Here is an 18,128-nt window from a genome sequence, read left to right on the forward strand (position 1 = left end):
AACAACCACGGAGTCCCCAGGCCAGGGCTGCATGTGCTCAGGTGACTGACAGGCAGGGTCTGTCCTTTACATTTGGTGAAGTGGATAGAAATAATGCAGGCTTAACCTAGTTGTGTTTCTTATGGTTAGAAAATGTATTTATTTTGTTGTGTTTCAAAAAAGCATGTATTTCTTTTCAAGTTTTAAAAATTCTGGTAAGATAGAAGTCCCATAAGATTTACCGTCTTGACCACCCTCAAGTGTATGCATCAGGGGCATGAAGTACACTCACATTGTTGCAACATCACCAGCTTCAGAACTCTCGCATCTTGCAGAACAGAAACTCCGTACCCATTAAACAATAACTGCTTACCCCCTTGTCTTTTTTTAAAAAAATAAATAAATAAATAAATAAATAAATAAATAAATATTTATTTATTTGTAATATATACTAGTGGTTCCCTATGTGCCGGCCACTGTGCTAGGCCTGAAACTCAGGAGGAACTCAAGCTCACCACTGGCTCGGAAGGTTTAGGATTCATAAGCCAGAACAACAATGGAAGATAATTATAGTTCATTTCTTCATTCAGCAAAACTCTCCTGACCCTGTCAAGCCCATGTGGCCAGGAAGCAATAATGGAAGACACCTTCTCCCCGCCTGGAGGTGCTCACATTTGGTGCAAGGCTCCCACCCCCGCCCTCCAGGGTTCCCCTCGCAGGCCTCTCTGCTTCACTAGGTCCTACCCACCCTCCCACACAGGGAGGCACAAACTGTGGCAAAATACAGGGCAGCAGGCCCAGCCTGGAGCTCCGGGGAAGGGCATTGGACCCTGGGCTCCAGGCGAGCTCTACTCTGATCTCACCAAAAATTAAATCATTAATATCTATTAAAAAAATAAACTCAGCCCTGGCTGGTGTTGCTGTGAGAATAAACAAGTCGTCTTTTCTGTCAAAGAACAGCTCAGACAACTGCCATTTTGGACTGCATGACTTGCAGCTCCCCTGGGGGCCACCATCTTGAAATGGCAAAGGCCAGCTCCCTTTAAATTAGCCAATCGCAAAAGACTGTGTGCCTGAGCACCAATCAAGAGTGAGGACAGGTCACGTGCGTGAGGATTAAAACACCAAGCAGGCCACCCCTTCAGTGTGCCTGTGCTCCCAGACCATGTGCACGCACCCTCCCGCAGGAGTAGATATGTGCCTTGCTGCCTGGCTCCTGAGTATGCTGCATGTTCCACCAGGACCCCTGAATTTGGGGGCTCCCCTTATTTCTTACATTGCCCAGTTGGTTGAGTGTCATCCCATGCACCAAAGGGTTGCAGGTTTGATTCCTAGTTGGGGCACATGCCCTGGGTTGCAGGTTCAATTCCCAGAGGCAACCAATGGATGTTTCTCTCTCACATTGATGTTTCTGTCTCTCTCTCCTTTGCCCTTCCTCTCTCTTCAAAATAAAATAATAAAATAGAAATTTAAAAATAAATTCAGCAATATTAATAATTATATTAATGGGGATGGCTTTAGCTCAATGGTTCCTTCGAATACAATGCTTACCGATCACTCTTGCTCACCTGCATAAGAGTGGCTCGAGACTCGTGGGTGCCTTCCAGCCCTTTATAAAAAAGGAAAATCATATTAATGGTGAAAAGATCTAAGTACCTAATTAAAAGGCAGAGACTGTCAAACGGGATTTTTAAAAGAGACTCAACTATATGCTGTCTATAAGAGCCTCACTTTAAATATTAAAAAATAGGTTAAAAAGGGATGAAAAAAGTCACACAAAAACACTAATCAAACACTAATTAAGAGAAAGGGTGGCTATATTAATAACAGACAAAGTAGATTTCAAAACAAATATTACAGGATACTATACAATGATAAAAGGGTCAACTTATGAAGAAGACATAATAATTCTAAATATACAGAGTCAAAAACCAGATTTTTAAATATATATTTTAAATATATATTTAAGCAAAACTTGATAGAATTGAAATAAAAAATAGATAAATCCACAATATGGTTGATGACTTCAAATTTTCTCTCTCCATTCAGTAATTGATAGAACAAAAGTAGCCAGAAAATCACAAGGATAGAGAAGATCCAAGTAACAATATCAGACAGCTTGACCTAACAGCAATTTATAAAATGTTATACACAACACCAGCAGAATAAATACTCTTTCCAAATGCACATTAAATACTGTGTGTGTGTGTGTGTGTGTGTGTTGGGGGGGGTGGGGGGTGGGGGCGTTGTTGAGACCATGAAACAAACCTCAACAAATTTAAAAGAATTGAAATTACACAAAATATTTTTTCTAATGTACATGAAATCAAACTAGAAAGAAACCAATAACAAAAAATATCCCCAAATATTTGGCAACAACACACATTTAAGTAAATAAGGGGTCAAAGATGAAATTACAAAAGAAATTAAAATAGTTTGAATAGAATGAAAATGAAAACTCAATATATCAAAAATTTATTGGATGTAGCTTAGAGAAGTTTGTAGAAGGAAATTTATAGTATTAAGTGCTTATATTAGAAAATAAGAGAAGCAATCATCTAAGAAGAGTAAATTATATACAAATCAAGCTCAAGGAAGAAAATAATTAAGATAAGAGCAGAACTAAATGAAATTGAAACTGAGAAAATCATTGAAACCGAAGATTATTGAAAAATAAATCGATAAACCTCTAGTCAGGCTGGTTAAGAGGAAAAGAATAAAGACACAAATTGCCAATTATCAGGATTTAATTACAAAAAAATAATTTACAGTTATCAGATATTACTACAGCTCCTACAAAAATTAAAAGGATAATGAGTGAATATTATGAACAATTTTACGCCAATATATTTGATATTTCAGTTTCCATGTGCTAATGGAGGGCTCTTAGAGCCGCGAAGCCATTTCTTCTCCATCTGTGTCTGGCATAACACTAAGGTTTGGGACAGACAAGAGGAGAACTGAGGGCCACAGAGTGTCCAAACTCCAGGTCAAATGGGGTTGGCCTGGCAGAACTCATACTGGACTAGCTGCCAGGTTCATATTCTACGGAGTTTACCTCAGATCTAAGCCTCTTTCTCAACATCGGGTACACAGAAAGACAAGCGTGACTTAATTCTGGGGATTGCCCAATGACAGTGTTGGAAAATCCCCAGATTTAGGCTCTCCTTCTTGCCCAAGTTACCTCCAACCGCACCAGCACATTATAGGACTGGGAAGGTGGTTAAAAGCCTGGATTCAGGTTCTCTCTCTCCCCTCCACTCCCCCACCCCTTCCTTCCATCCAGGCCCAGGTGAATTAGAACAAGCCAGGGCTTTGGCATCAGACCAACCAGGATTCCAGGCCCAGCTTTCCTCCAACTAGCTGTCACCTCTCTAAGCCTCAGGGGTTTTTTTTCATCTCTATTAATGTAGTTGTTGAAGTAGGAATATTTGGGGGGTGAAAAACGCAGATTTAGGGAATTTTTAAAATGAAGGGGGTTCATGGGAAAAAAACACCACAGGGCTACAGTTGCAAAAGGGTACATTTTCAAAACACAAGGAAGCAGGGAGCCAGCAGAAGTTACATTTCCAGAAGACAAGGAAGTCGGGAGAGGCAGCAGTTACATTTCCATAAGGGAACTGGAAGCAACAAAGGGTCTATAGTTACAAAATAACGAAGGAGGGGCTCACAATCCCATGTGAGATTTGACCTTTGAGCTCAGAAGTGACTATAGTGACCAAATCAAAGGGGCATAGTGGCCAATCAGAGGGGTCATCGACGCACAGAAAACTGCAGCCTTTATAAACTGTGGAAGAAGGGACTCTTTCCCCCTCCCCACGCAGGAATCTGTACTTGTTCTTCAACAAATTTCCACCTTTGCTCTACCATCTGCAGTCCCTGGATTCATTTTCTGACTCTGCCGGATAAAGAGCCTGGGAACCATCGTGCCCAGGGGAACACCGCGTGTTCCAGGCCAAAAATTCCCGCAGCGTTGTGAGCGCATGCCTCCAGGTTGTGAAGGACAAATAACAGAACGAATGTACAAGGCTGTGCACAAGGGCGGGGCTAAATTTATACCAGCCTCTGGTCTCTTCCCTAAAGGACGCCTTCCCTGAAAACTCCAGTGAAGACTCTATGCCCTCTTCTCAACTTGACCTTGAACTTCAAAAGCTCCAGGAGAGCAAGGACTGGGTCTGTTTTCTCCTCCTGTGAGGACTGGGTGAGCTCACTGTGGGCAGAAAAGTTAAGGCCACAAGCTAACCTGACTAGCTCAGGGAAGGCCTGCATGGCAGTTTTGCAAACTCAAACGCCTAAAGTAACCACAAAGGATGGTCTGAAAGTAAAAACTTAAAAGCACTTTACAGTGGGTAGTCCAGTATTTTCCCTGACAAAATCAACTTCTATCTTTATGAGCCCATTGTCTTTTTGCACCTAAGATAACATACCTGTGAAATGTCTGGGTAACTTGTAACTTCCCTTTTTCAGGACCCCTCAGGGTGCAACGAATGGCACCAGGGCAGAAACCACAAATTCCCTCATCGTTATTGTTTCCGTGTTCATTGTCTACTGTTAACTATCCTGTACCCACCTATGGAAAAGGAGCATGTGTCCATCATTTCACTTTTAATCCAATCCCCCCCCCCCGTTTGCTTTCTCCCACCCCCCTAATCTATCACCAATGGATTCCATGTAACCCACTTGCGTCTCTTCCTTTTATGGTAATTTACAAAAACAAGGTAAAAAACCGCCATTCTCCGGAGCATTTTCCCAATCGTTGAGATTCTGCTTACCCGCAATTGTTGACAGTTTGGCTCAAATAAACTCACAAAAATCCTTTACAGCTTTGAATGTTTTTACGTTAACATCACACAGACCGGGCTTGGTAAACGTGCTTCTGCCTTTAAGCCTGTTCCTCTCTTAGGGTAAGTGTCCTCGCTGCCTTGCAGGCTGGTCACTTGCCCTCCTCATCCGTGCAAGGGAGGGACTAAGGCTGTCATAACCATAGGGAACCTCAGAGGGGCAAGTATCCAACTCCTCATAAGCTACAAGCTGTACCCATAATTCCTAATGGCAGCACAGCACTGGTGACCGAAGTGGGTACGGTGGGAGGTGCTACCCTTGGTGAAACCCTCCTGGTCAAGCCCAGCTTGGTAGCTTGACTTCTTTGTCTGTGGTTTGGCCCAACCACCCGTGGGATGAGTTAGGAGACATGAAGAAAAGGTGACCTAGGTCCCGGAGCCGTCCTGTTCACACACCCACAGGAAGCGCAGGGCAGGCCATTATAGACAGGAGTGTAGGGGTGGTAGGATGTGTGGGGAGGGTACCAGGGGAAGTCAGTGCCTTGTGGGAGCCCCCATGCTCACCTCACACAGAGGAACACAGTCCCAGGACACAGAAAGCTGCCAAGAAACGGCCTCCCTGGGCTGCTCTAATTCTAGGTCTGGTTTTCCATCCAAAGCCAATCTGGGCCAAACTGCTTAAGCAGCAGCCATGAGCTTGGCGGCTAGGGGCCACTAGGAGGAATTGTCACTCAGCGAGGTGGCCCAGAAGCAAGAGATGGCCCCTCTCAGGCCTTGGCCTTGCCTCTGCGTCCTTTGGTGGATGCTCGCACATGTGTGTGAAGAGCCCAAATTGCGACAGGTGTTATTGTCCCATTCCCCAAGCCCTGCCCCCGCTCTACACTACCAACCTACCTGTTCTTTCCAACCTTCCAATCTGATCACGATGCTCTCCTGCTCACACCCCTCCTTTGGTTTGAACCCCACAGAATAAAACCCAAGCTTTGTGGCTGGATTACAAAGTCCTTCAGGTCTGGTCCCTGTCGATCTCTCCAGCCATCTCCTACCCCTCTCCTGCCAGTCCTCCTCTTCCAGCCCCACCAGGTGCTCATGAATCCCAACTCCAGGCTCTGCCTGAACACCCTTCTCCTTCCTCTCTGCCAGGCAGAATCGTCCTCATCTCAGGTCCAGCAGCAATGTCATCTCCTCTTAACCTTCCCAATTTACCATCCCTCCTTGATGCTCCCCTAGCACTTTGTCCATGACTCTGTGGTACTCCTTCATGGTCGATGCTCCACCATGGACTGAGGCTCTATGCCGAGCAGGCCTGCACAGGGGCACAGGATGAGGAGGTTCCTGCCTCTGGGAAGCTCCTGGCCCAACAGAGAGGCAGACACAGCAGACAGACAGTGAGGGAAGGGCTGAACTCAGCACAACCTCCCACGTTCCCTGGCACTACAGCTTGGCTGTCTGGTTGCAAACAGTGGCTTTGAGACACCATCTCTTGGTTGGGTCTCCTCAAAGGCAAGGACTATGTCTGTGTCCCAAGGAAAGCCAGGGCCAGGAAGGTGCCCAGGAAAAACAAACTGAAGTAGATGCACTTGGGATCTGAATGTTTCAAAGAGGCGTTGAAAACCCGAAATCGTGCCATTTAAGATAACATCTTACTCTTCATAGCATAGTGGTAACACCCTTTCACATGTTGTGATTTCAGTTGATCCTCAAATGTTGCAATGAAGTCGGCAACATAGAAACTGTCACCACCATTTCATGATGCAGAAACTGAAATCTAGCCTGGGATAGAGACTTGCCTAAGGACACCTGGCAAGTCAGTGATAGAGAACAAGCCATACGCTGGGCCTCCTGCCTCCCAGCCCAAGCTCTGCCCCTTAGATCACACTATCAGGGGTTCCAGCCCAAGGCCTCCTCCACAGGAGACCCTTCTGGAATAGGCTCATCCACATACTGACCTGGGGTCCTTCCAGGCCAGCAGGAGTCTTCTTCCCAGAGGACCCCAGAACACCTTTGGGGAGAGGATGCAAGAACTCAGTGGCTTCTTCAGCATCTACCTGGCTGTACTCTCCTTTACCCAGAAATACACCACACATGCTCCTACCTCCTGCTTTTGCACATGCCAGCCCCCAATGTCCCCCACAAACCTGGTATTCCGCTAGCCTTCCCTCATTTTCCTTAAAGCAGCGGTTCTCAACCTGTGGATCGAGACCCCTTTGGCGGTCGAATGATCCTTTCACAGGGGTCGCCTAAGACCATCCTGCATATCAGATATTTACATTATGATGCATAACAGTAGCAGCATTACAGTTATGAAGTAGCAACGAAAATAATTTTATGGTTGGGTCACAACACGAGGAACTGTATTTAAAGGGCCAGAAAGTTGAGAACCACTGCCTTAGAGGTACCAAGTGCTTTTCAGCCTCAGAGCCTCTCACGTGCTCTATCTAAAATGCTTTTGCTTCTACTCTTGGTCAACTCAAGCCTCAGAGCACAATGATGTTTTCTCAAAGAGGTTAACTCCTATGGCCTTGAGAGGGCTGAACAAACAGAAGTGTTTCTAGGTCCCATGAGTCGCATTTGTCACATGCTACCCTGGCACTGTGGCCTCTATCATATCCCTCCCCCCGAGGTGGTAAGGACCTTAACAGCAGAGATTCCCTTTCCTCGTATGCTGTGCCCAAGAAATCTGTCTTTTCACTGACCTGCTTGTTGCCCCCACCCCTTCCCTCACCCCCAACATCCAATAAGTCATCTAACCGCAGTTCAATACATCTCACCACCTCCTATGCTTTTCTCTAGACCAGGCCTTTCCCGCCATTCCCTCCACCACTGCCCTAGCTCTGGGCTCATTCTCATCTACCTGGGTCCCTCCCGCAGCCCCTCACTGCCCTCCCGGCCCCCAGCCTCTCCCATGCATTCTCACCGTGGTTGGAGGGCTCTGAAAACTAATCTGACCACTGTCGTTTTTCTACTCAAAGCCATTCCAAAAGCCCCATTCCCACCCCAGCGTCCCAAGAGTGGCACTCGAGGACCTTCAGAAGATCAAGCCCAGTCCCCTTTCCCACAGCTGCCTGAGCTCCAGCCACTCCAGGTGCCCTAGCCCTGCCCCAAACATGCTGGCTTTTCTAAGACTTTATTATGCCTGTCCTTCTGCCTTCCATCTACAAAACTACTCATCAGCATACAATGGAAATAATTTTGGAACATTCTCTATGTGCCTGGCACTAGGCTAAGCTTTTTTCATACCTAATCTCATCTAGTTCTCAAAGCACCTCACAAGGTAATTGTCCTTAGTACCATTTTACAGATATGGAAACTGGGTATCCGAAAAGGCAGGGCCATGCCCAGCTGGTGTTGCTCAGTGGATTGAGCGTTGTCCCGTGCACCAAGAGGTCACCGGTTGGATTCCTGGTTATGGCAGGTGCCTGGGTTGTGGGCTAGATCCCCAGTAGAGGTCAATGCAGGAGACATCCAGTCGATGTTTCTCTCTCATGGATGTTTCCTTCTCTCTCTCCCTCTCCTTTCCTCTCTATCTAAAAATCAATAAAAACATATTAAAAAGAAAAGAAAAGAACAGGAAAAGAAAGAAGAGAAAAGAAAAGGAGAAGAGAGGGGAGGGGAGGGGAGGGGAGGGGAGGGGAGAGGAGAAGAGAGGAGAGGAGAGGAGAGGAGAGGAAAGAGAAAAGAAAAGAAAAGAAAAGAAAAGAAAAGAAAAGAAAAGAAAAGAAAAGAAAAGAAAAGAAAAGAAAAGAAAAGAAAAGAGCAAAGCAAAGCAGGGCCAGAACTGGACTCCAGGTCTATCTAATTCCAAAGCTGCTGTGCACGATCCTCTCTGGGAAATGCAGCCAGTCCCCAGCCCAAGGCAGGGGCTCCTCTCTCTCCCCAGCACCTGCTGCCAGGATGTTTGTGGGGCCAACACCGCCTTCACCCACCACGTTCACCATAACGTGAGCTTCCCAAGGGCAGGGCGCTGGCTGGCTGGGCTGGGTCCCGAGCGCTCAGCAATGCATAGACAGAGAGTCTGGGAGGTTTCTTAACGCAGAGCTGGAAAGGTAGAGGCAGCCTGCCTGGGCGGTGTAGGAGTCCAGCCCTAACCTAAGCAATCCCTGATACCGACCTCAGAGGCGGGACCAGGGCACCTGTCGCCAAGGAAAGGCCATGCCAAAAGCATTCAAATAACACGGGGCCGCACGCCCTGGGCCGGCCCCCAGCACGTGCTGGGTTCCCGCCTCCGCGCCCACGGCCCAGCAGCCAGGCCGTACCAATCTCCGCGGGGGAGCGGCAGAGGGGCGGAGAGAGGGAGCCGCGGGAATCAGCAGGCGCGCCTCCTGCAAGGAGGACCCGACCTCCACGCCCCCGCGCCCCCCACGCCTGCCGCTCACCCGCGCAAAGCAGGGGTCCCCGCGGAGCCGAGCCCCAGCCACGCTCCCCGTCCCCCCACCCGCAGCCAGCGGGTCGGCGTGGGTTGGAACGCCGGCCCCGCCCCGCCCCGCCCCGCCCGCCTCGGCCCCGCCCCGTTGTGAGGTTATAAAACGCAGCGCTCGCCGGCGATCGGAGTGGCCACAGCTGGGGCCTCGTGTTCTACGGCTGCTCTGACTGCCACGGGCCGCGCGCCCCCAGCGCCCCCAGCACCCCCAGCTCCCCGTGCTGTAGCCGCGCCGGCGTCCGCGCGGTCCCCGGGCTCCCGAGCTCGGCGCGAAGCCCTGGCCCCGGCGGCCGGGGCATGGCCAGGGGCGCGGGGTAAAGCGGCGTCCCGCAGGGCCGTTACGTGTACCGGCTTCAGCATGAAGACCCTCATAGCCGCCTACTCCGGGGTCCTGCGAGGTGAGCGCCGGCCGGGCCGCCCTAGTGAGCGCTCTGATGGCGGGGCTGGGCTGTCGGGGGAGGGGGCTTGGCGATGGGGCGAGAGTCGGGGGGATCAGCTTGTCACCGCCTAGGGGGCTGCAGGGCCTTTAGCGCTTTCGTCCTGGGGTTATGAAGCTGCAAGAAGGTTTTCAGGAAAATCTGTGAAGGGCTTTAAGGCGACGGGAGCGTGTTCCTACTATGAGGTTGTGCTGCTAAGGACTGGCCGCTGTGCAGTTAAGGTCCCAACCCCTTTTCTTTGGGGACAGCTTGCCGCCCCAACCCCCTCATATCATCTAAGTCTGGTATGAGGGAAGAAGAATGGTTACCTAGTCCGATCCATGTGTCCTGGCATGGTAGTCAAGTCTGGGTTCATCCTCCACGCTAGCGTTCGTCAGTATTTCAGTATTTGCAACCTCTGTTACATCCCTTTCCTTCCCCCAGCTTGTTTTTCTCATCTGTGAAACAGGGGTGATATTTGACAACTCATCTCCAGCCCCTGCCTTGTTGGTGGCCCCTGGCAGTGCCCTCCCCTCGGTCCTCACCAGGCAGAGCAAGGGAGAGAGACTGGATGGGGCAGAGTGGCAAGGGTTTTGCAATCCCCCCGACACAACAACCAGAGAACATGCCTGACTGGGGCAGGTGTGCCCACACTGTCCTCTACCCAACACCCATCCTCCAGGCAAGGCCCTGTGGCCCACTCAGAAGCAACTATGAGCCTGGCACCTTAGAAAGTGGGGTGGAGGACCCCGGTGCCCTCCAGTGTGGCCCAGGCCCCTGGAACTGAATCAGGGGCAGAGTTGAGATCAAACTCCAGAGCTTTTCCCCCCTCAAGGAAGAACATCCCTTCCACCTCCCACATCACCCCCCACCCCATAGCTGGAGAAACTGAAGTTGGAGACGTGCATGACTTGCCCAAGGTTTCCTTAACAAATGCCTTGGCCGTGGGATTAAACACGAATCCGGGAGACCCTGGGAAGTCCTCACAGCTGTCCTGGTCTGAGTGTCTGTCTTGCTTGAATCCAGCCTCCCTCCCTCCCCCTAAGTCTTTATTCTGCTGAACCTGTCCTACTTAGGGGTTTCTTTAGTGACTAACAATTGTTTACTCCACCCAGCTTCATTATAAAAGCAAAACATGATAATTATTGGCATTTTGGAAAATATCAAAAAAACAGAATGAAAATAAAAATTGCTGGTATTGACTATCCAAAGATAGCATTCTATTGCCATTTTAGTATATTCTTTATAATTTTATTTATATATATGTGTGTATATATATATATATATATATATATAGTATAAAGTCAAGGGCATGCTATAGATATAGTTCTGAATCCTGTTTTCTCCCTCTTGATGTTCCATCATGAGTATTTCCTTCTGTTATTCAAAATCACTTATAATATTCTAATGGCTGTATCCCAGTTTAACCGTGCCCTGGCATTATTGTTGTTCTCTGTGTGACTGTTGCTATGTCTGCCCCTATTGGTTTGGGTGCTGTTTGCCCTTGGAGAAGTACTGAGCCGCTGTTGCCATCTCTCGGGAGGCAAGCCGCCTGAGCTGCCCCACGCACCTGGCCCAACAGCCCCTGACAGCCCCGTCTCTCACTTAAGAAGCTGGTCTGTTCACTGGGGTTATGAAGCTGCCAGAAGCTTATGAAGGCCCATAAGAAGGGAAGAAAGGGACTTATCCATATTCATGCTTTTAAAAATGTGTTTGTCTCCAGGAATGGGCCAGGGGTGCTCTCTGTGCTAGTCCTTCCTGGTGTCCCCCCTTCCGTCACCTCTGCTGTCTATAGGCTGGGAGCTGTATCTTCCAGGAGCCAGTGACCCTGACTCTCATGGTGTGGACCTAGAGTTTGTTATTTAGGAGGACATCTAGGGAATGATTTTGACCAAGTGACTTAATATCATATCGGGAGCATTTCCCCGTGTTGTTATCAGATCTTGAAAACATTTTTGTTTAATTGGCTGCAAAGAATTCCATCATGGGTTATAGCAAGGGCTGGTATGACATGCAAACCAATCAATTTAGCTCTGGAGCTGCTTTGGGGAAAGACTGGGTGGGGTAGGGGAGGGTGCTGAAGCAAAGTTTGTGTTATCTGGGCATCTCCATTAGACCTGCTTTCTACATCCTTCGTCTTTGACAATACTCTCCAACACTCCCCAGGGGCCTGGTTTGCCTCTGTAAATAAGGTTCCACTGCTGTTGAGGCGGTGAACACCCTGTTCGTGGCCGTATTCAAGGAGAGACCGTGGATTCTGTGAAGGGAAGTCCTGCAATGGGTGAGAGATTGAATAGATTCCTTGGTGTCTGGTTTCTTGGCCAAAAGGAAAGTGCTGCTGTGGGAGCATGGGTACGTGGGTGTCTGTTTAGGGGGTGGGGGGCGTGTGTGTTGATAGGTTTTCCTCTCTGACGGACTATTCTGTGCCTGCGTGGAGGCTGCAGAGTTGGTCTCATTTGCATCTCTTCCCTTGCACCTGGACGGGAGGCTCTTCAGGTGAGAGCCCTGATGCCTGCCTATATCTCCAGGGTGTGACCCATGGCCCAGCATGAAATGGTGGCAGCTCCAGTAAAATTCTAAGCTGATTTGTTTTGTGTGGCTCCAGAGAGCAAGACCAGGAACAGAGGGACTCTGGGCGCAGGTTTTGATATAATGGAGGAGTTCTTTCTAACAGCTGTTGAAGACTGCAGCAGGCTCAGTGTGGGTGAGGGTGGAGCTCCCCGTCACTGGGAGGAAGCAAATGGGCACTTGGTGGGGAGTAAAACTAAGGCTGGATTGTGGGGGGATACCTCTAGAGCTGACGGTTGATAGTTACCTAACCCAGTCAAAAATTATGGCACGAGAACATCATTCATGCTCCCTTCTCCTCCTTGTTTGTAGCTTTCCCCCTGCCCTGTCCCACTTCCCCAGCTGCACAGAGGCCAGTGTGGGGTTATCTGGGCTACCAAGGGCTCATCTGGGCTGGGAAAGAAGGACCAAGAGGGATATTTATTAGCAGGTTGGGTGAGTCAGTAACCAGTGTGGAAATCCTGCCCCACCCCCATCCTCCCACCTCCAAATTCAGCAGCAGCGCTTGAGTCATAAAATCATGGCTATTTGTTAACACTTGATCGGGCCCAGCCCTTATGCTACAGACGGGACACTGAGGGCCCCAGAGAGACGCCTCGGGTCCAGAGTTATCAAAGCCAGGGTTAGAGCCCAGGTCCACCTCCCAGTCTGTGACTTGCTTCCTTAAGCCAAGAGAGAAGTACAGGGAGGCGGCAAAGGGCTGCGCACAGGGCTCTGGCCGCTGTAGGTGCAGCAGCTTCCAGTTTTCATGATGTGGTGGCAGATCACACCTCCCAGGCTTTTTCAGGAAGCCCTCCCACCCCAGCTTGCTCTGATGGCTGGAGACACCACCAGCCCCCAGAGCTTTGATGCCAGCTGAACTGACAGTTGCCCCACATCCTTGTGGCCACGAAGCCCCACGTGAGCAGCTCCACTGCTTCATGACCTCATTCCTACCATGTCGTGTGCCGGAACTGCTACTGTCTTCCTGTTCCTGCAGCATTCCCCCAATTCAGTCCTATCTTGCTCAGGGTTTTTTTGTTTTGTTTTTAATTGATTTCAGAGAGGAAGGGAGAGGGAGAGGGAGATAGAAACATCAACGATGAGAAAGAATCATTGATCGGCTGCCTCCTGCACTGCATCCCTCACACTGGGGATGGAGCCCATGACCTGGGCATGTTCCCTTGACTGGCATCAAACTCAGGACCCTTCAGTCCACAGGCCGATGCTTTATCCACTGTGCCAAGCCCGCTAGGGCTTGCTCAAGGTTTTTGTGCTGCCCTTCTGCCCAGATCTTTGCATGGCTGGCTTCTGATCAGTCTCCTCAAAGGCCTTTTCTGACCATGCCATCTTGGGAGTCCCCACAACTTGTTTGATTTTTTTTAATAATCCTTTTCATTACCTAACTTATCATGTGGACTTAATCGTGTAGGTCATTGTCTCCCCCATAAGAATGTCAGCGCCTTGGGAGCAGGGACCTTGTCTGTCTTCCTCGGTGTTGTGTCCTCAGCATTAGCACAATGCCTGGCATGTGGTAGGTGCTCAGAAAATATTTGTTGAATGAATGAGTCATTAATGGGCCCTCGGCTCTCTTGAGAGCTGCCCTGTTCCTCTTGGCAGGAAGCTCTGCTTGTAGCCTCAGTGGTTCCTTGATCGGTCCTCAGGCTTCCTCTTTGTCCGCCTGTGCTGGGGCTACAGCTCTCTCCTGCCCTGGAGACACCCCCCATCTCATGAGAAGCTGGATCTAGGGCTGAATGTAAAGTAGGTAGAGCTGGCTTGCCATGGTCCCCCTCATTGCTTCCAGGGCTTAGAAGCCAGAGAGCTAGAATTCCAGCCCTGGCTTCCCCCTGGGATGTGACTGGGAGCTTACTTCCCTTCTGGGGATCTCACTGCCCCTGTAATGGAGGATCAGAAATCCCAAGCCCTCAAGGAAGTGAGAGTTTGAGTGAGCGTGGATGGTAAGTGCTCTGTAAACCAACCTGTGACTCTCAAGTTAGTCCTTGTCTGTCCTGTGTGACTGTGTGCGTGCAACAGGGCCCCAACACTATGGAGAGTAGCAGGCTCTGCTGGGGCATCCAGGAAGCTTCACCTTGGTGGGGACCGTGCGATTTATTGATGGAGCACCTCTGAGCATTAGACTCTGTACTGCATACAGGTCGGTCAGCCCTGGTCTCTGCCTTTGAGGAAGTGAGACTGGGGGGTGGGAGGGATGTACACAAGATGACTACACAGTGACAGCGAAGGGAGCAAGGGGAACTGGCAGGCCTGAACGTGAGGGTGGGGCAGCTAAATCATCTTGGGGCCAGGGAAGGCTTTCTGCAAGAGGACATTCAGTCTGTATATGGGAAGATGAATAGGGGTTAGCAAGGCAGGAAAAATTCAGGATCAGGTATAAACAGAGAATGAGATTTGGGTGGGAGTGGCAGTCTCACTGCAAGGCCTCCAAGTCACTAACCTGGTCTGAAGCCCTGGTATGTATGCTAAGAGGCCGAGACCCCAGACCCAGACCCGTGTCCAGGCCTGGGGTGACTCACCTACACCCTTGGGGCGGGGAGGGGGCGTTTGCAGGTGGAGGAGCCTGGTGCACTCAGTTTCTTGGCCTCTACCACTTCTGGGGGCTCCTGATATGGAACTGCTGCTAGTAGATTTGGGGGCCTGGGTGTAGGAGTCAGGCTTGACACCTTCCTCACTCTTGGTCTCCTCATCTATAAAATGGGCAAAAGCATCATAATCGTATCCGCCCAGGTTCTGCTGCAGACCTAAGGAAGCTGAACTGACAAACCATTTGGGCAAATCAACAGAAGCAGAAAATGTGAATTCTTTTCATTGTTAGAGTACATTTAACAGCCCTGAGCAAAGGGCCAGGAGTCTCACCCTGCATCTGCTTCCCGTGTGAACTTGGATGAGACCCTGCCCTCTTGGAACATGGACCACCTCACCTGTACAGTGAGGAGGGCTGGCTGAAGTGGGTCCCCTCATGTTCATTCCAGATCTGCTGCAGAAATGTGATTCCAATCCTGCCCCTAAATGCTGCGGGGCTCTGTCCTCAATTTGTCCCTGTAAAAAATGGGCTCATGTCCTGCATGGGGCCAGGTAAGTGCCCCAGAAGAACTTAGCTCCCCACGCTTACTCATGTGTTGTGAAAGGAGCCTATTTTGAGGACTCCTTGGTGACATACCTACAGGCTGGTGGGTTGTCATGGCAACCCTCCTACTTCAGTAGCTATTTTTTTAATGTGTCAGAAGGTGGGGGTGGAGAAAGCAGGCCATTGGGTTCCTCATCAGTCACCTTGATGGTCCTGTTTATCATTCCCAAGTGTTAGGAACATGGCATCCTAAGAGCCCCACTTCCTTGACCTCTCCTCCCAGGACTTTCTCTACTTCCTGAAAACCAAATACTTGACAATTCAGGTCTCCAGAGTAGCCCAAGGAGGGGCTTGTAGTCTCTTAGGGAGGCCTCTTGTTGATAAAAATTCATTAGTAGAGTCTAGCAGAGCACAGAAGGCCCAGGTTGTCAGGACCTCAGATTTCAGCTGATCTCACCTAAAGTTCTAATTTAGTGCCACTGGGGAAACTGAGACCTAGGCTTGGAGGAGGCCAGGGTCCCTGCGTCTGAGGAGACTCGGGGTGCTGGCTCCCTGCCTGTATCCTACGCAGGAGGCCCTGAGGACCAACAGGCAGGAATCCACTGAGCCCAGGCGGGGTCCCGGTGGCCAAGCCAGTAGCTTCCCAGCCAGGACACCCCCACAGCTGTGTGTTGGCTTTCCCCTTGGGCCAGATATCCCAATGGCCCTGTTGTACGGACCCCTCATTTGCAAAACAGAACTCTTAAAGTGGGAATTATTAGTTTTTCCAGAAAAGAATCCACCAGTGTGTCAGGACCGGGTAAACAGCTGGCTAGTGGCCATGGGGCCCTTAGGCACCAGCTGCGGTCAGTGGAAGGAATGGGAGGGGTGGGCCACAATCTTCCTGGCCTTCAGGCAGGTGTCCAGAACTCCTTGCCTGGCATTTCTGGTCCTTCATGGCTCCCTCTTCACTTTCTCACCTAGACTCACACTCACACTCTTCTTGCTCCAGCCTGGCTGAGCTACTTGCCGTTAATTCCTCAAACCTATGCTCTCTCCCTTCCAGGCCTTTGCAAATACCATTTGCAGGACCAGTACTCGGGGTCCTGACCCTGCACCTCCTGGCAGCCTGGCAAACTCTTACTCAACCTTTACATCTCACCTGCCCCATCACTTCCTCCAGAATGTCCTCCAGGGGTTAAGGGTCTTCCCTGGCCCTGACTTACTCTTTGTGCCTAATTAGTCATAGCCCTGTCTCCTGGGGCTGTCATAGCTGGGGTAGGTGGCCCTGGGGCAGAGCAGATGTCCCAGAGGCAGAGGCAGGGTCTGCAGCACCCTGGTGCAGAACCTGGCTTGTAAAAGGTACTTAGAAAGCACTTGTTGAATGAATGCTAATGTTTGGGCTCCACCTCTTCCTCCTCTAAGGCAGCGGTTCTCAACCTTCCTAATGCCTCGACCCTTTCATACAGTTCCTCCTGTTGTGGTGATCCCCAATTTCATTGTTACAAATTGAACACAATTAAAGCATAGTGATTAATCACAAAAACAATATGTAATTATATATGTGTTTTCCGATGGTCTTAGGCGACCCCTGTGAAAGGGTCGTTCGACCCCCAAAGGGGTCGTGACCCACAGGTTGAGGATCGCTGCTCTAGAGCCTTCCACTGCTACCCTACCTTTAACACCCCTCTCCGCGCCCCCAACCCCCCACCCTCACCCCCAGCTGGAGGAGACCTTTCCCTCCTGATTCCCCAGAAAGTTTCATGTAACCCTCTGTCATGGCCCAGGTCAGTTAGCTGTGGACTGAGCTTATCTCTCTTCTTGTCCAGGGCCTGTTTGTTCATCTCGGTGCCGGTGAGCATCCAGTCATTCAGCCAACATTGATTGAGCACCTGCTCTGTGCCCAGCACAGGGATCCCGATAAATAAGACGTGGTCCCTGCAAACAAATGCACACTCTTTCTGCTAATGAGAAGGGCTGAGTAGAGGGGTGAGGTGGGGGCATGTGGAGTGGGTCAGCCCCCAATAGCAAGGAAGGTCTCTAAGGGGCCAGCACTCAGCGCCTGGCTGGTACTGAACCAGTGGCCGGACTGGACTTGCAGATGACAGAACTCTACCTTCTGGGAATGCAGGCAGGGCCAGGAGTGTGGGAAGACTTCCTGGTGGGAAGGAATGTCGGGTTGAATATGTGAGATGCAGAATGGGGACATTTTCATGGGCACGTCTGGCAGAAGCCCAGCCCTGGACTCGGATTCTAAAATAATAGGCATGACCCTCCAGAGCCACAACTGACTCATCATCACGTGTGAAGTCCCACTGAAAGCTGCCTGGGGCCTGGAAGGGAGCTTGCCTTTGACCTTGAAGATGTGCCATCTCTTTGGCACTTGGCCTAGCTTCTGGGACAACCCTGGGGCTGGAAGGGTCATCAGGGGTGTTGGTATGTCCACCCTCTGCCTCCCTGCAGACTTGCACCCAGTTCTTTAGAGTAGCTTGGGGTGACTTCCTCACTGTGTCCTTGTCAGCTGGTGGCCCAGGGCAGAGCGTAGGTCCCGGTGGGCCTCCAAGGCAGGCTTCCCTGGGACGTGAGCAGGATGATTTCCCACTCACAGAGCCCCAGGGGCTGTTCACATCTCTGTGACCTCACTGGCATCTTCCTAGGTCTGTAACAGAATGCCACACACCATTGGGCCTTTTCCATAAGCTGTTTCGATTCTTCACAACAATCCTGGGTCATAACTTAGGAGGACACTGAGTCTCAGACAGGGGCAGGGACCTTCAGGATCTCACAGCAGGTAAGAGGTCAGAGGCAGGGTTTGAATCCGCCAGCACCGCAGCTCCAAAGCAGGACAGTGGTCGCTGCACCCATTAGACAGGAGAGGACACCAAAGGCTCACTTAGTAATTACCCGGCATTCACATGAAG

General features: G+C 50.2%; 1 protein-coding gene across 2 annotated transcripts in view; it reads left to right on the forward strand.

Moving 5' to 3' along the window:
* The first annotated feature begins 9,336 nt into the window (after positions 1-9,336).
* DGAT2 (diacylglycerol O-acyltransferase 2) overlaps positions 9,337-18,128 on the forward strand; it is a 33,566-nt gene continuing 24,774 nt past the window's right edge. The window contains exon 1 of one of the 2 annotated variants that reach the window (XM_081098739.1): positions 9,337-9,578. In XM_081098739.1, coding sequence (XP_080954865.1) covers positions 9,539-9,578 — 40 coding nt within the window. In that variant the 5' untranslated portion in view covers positions 9,337-9,538. Of the gene's footprint in view, positions 9,579-11,675; positions 11,878-18,128 lie in introns of those variants that run through there. The other variant, XM_081098738.1, reaches the window with a different exon arrangement.

The sequence above is a fragment of the Myotis nattereri genome (genome assembly GCF_964212035.1).
Source record: "Myotis nattereri genome assembly, chromosome: 9".
Classification (NCBI taxonomy): Eukaryota; Metazoa; Chordata; class Mammalia; order Chiroptera; family Vespertilionidae; genus Myotis; species Myotis nattereri.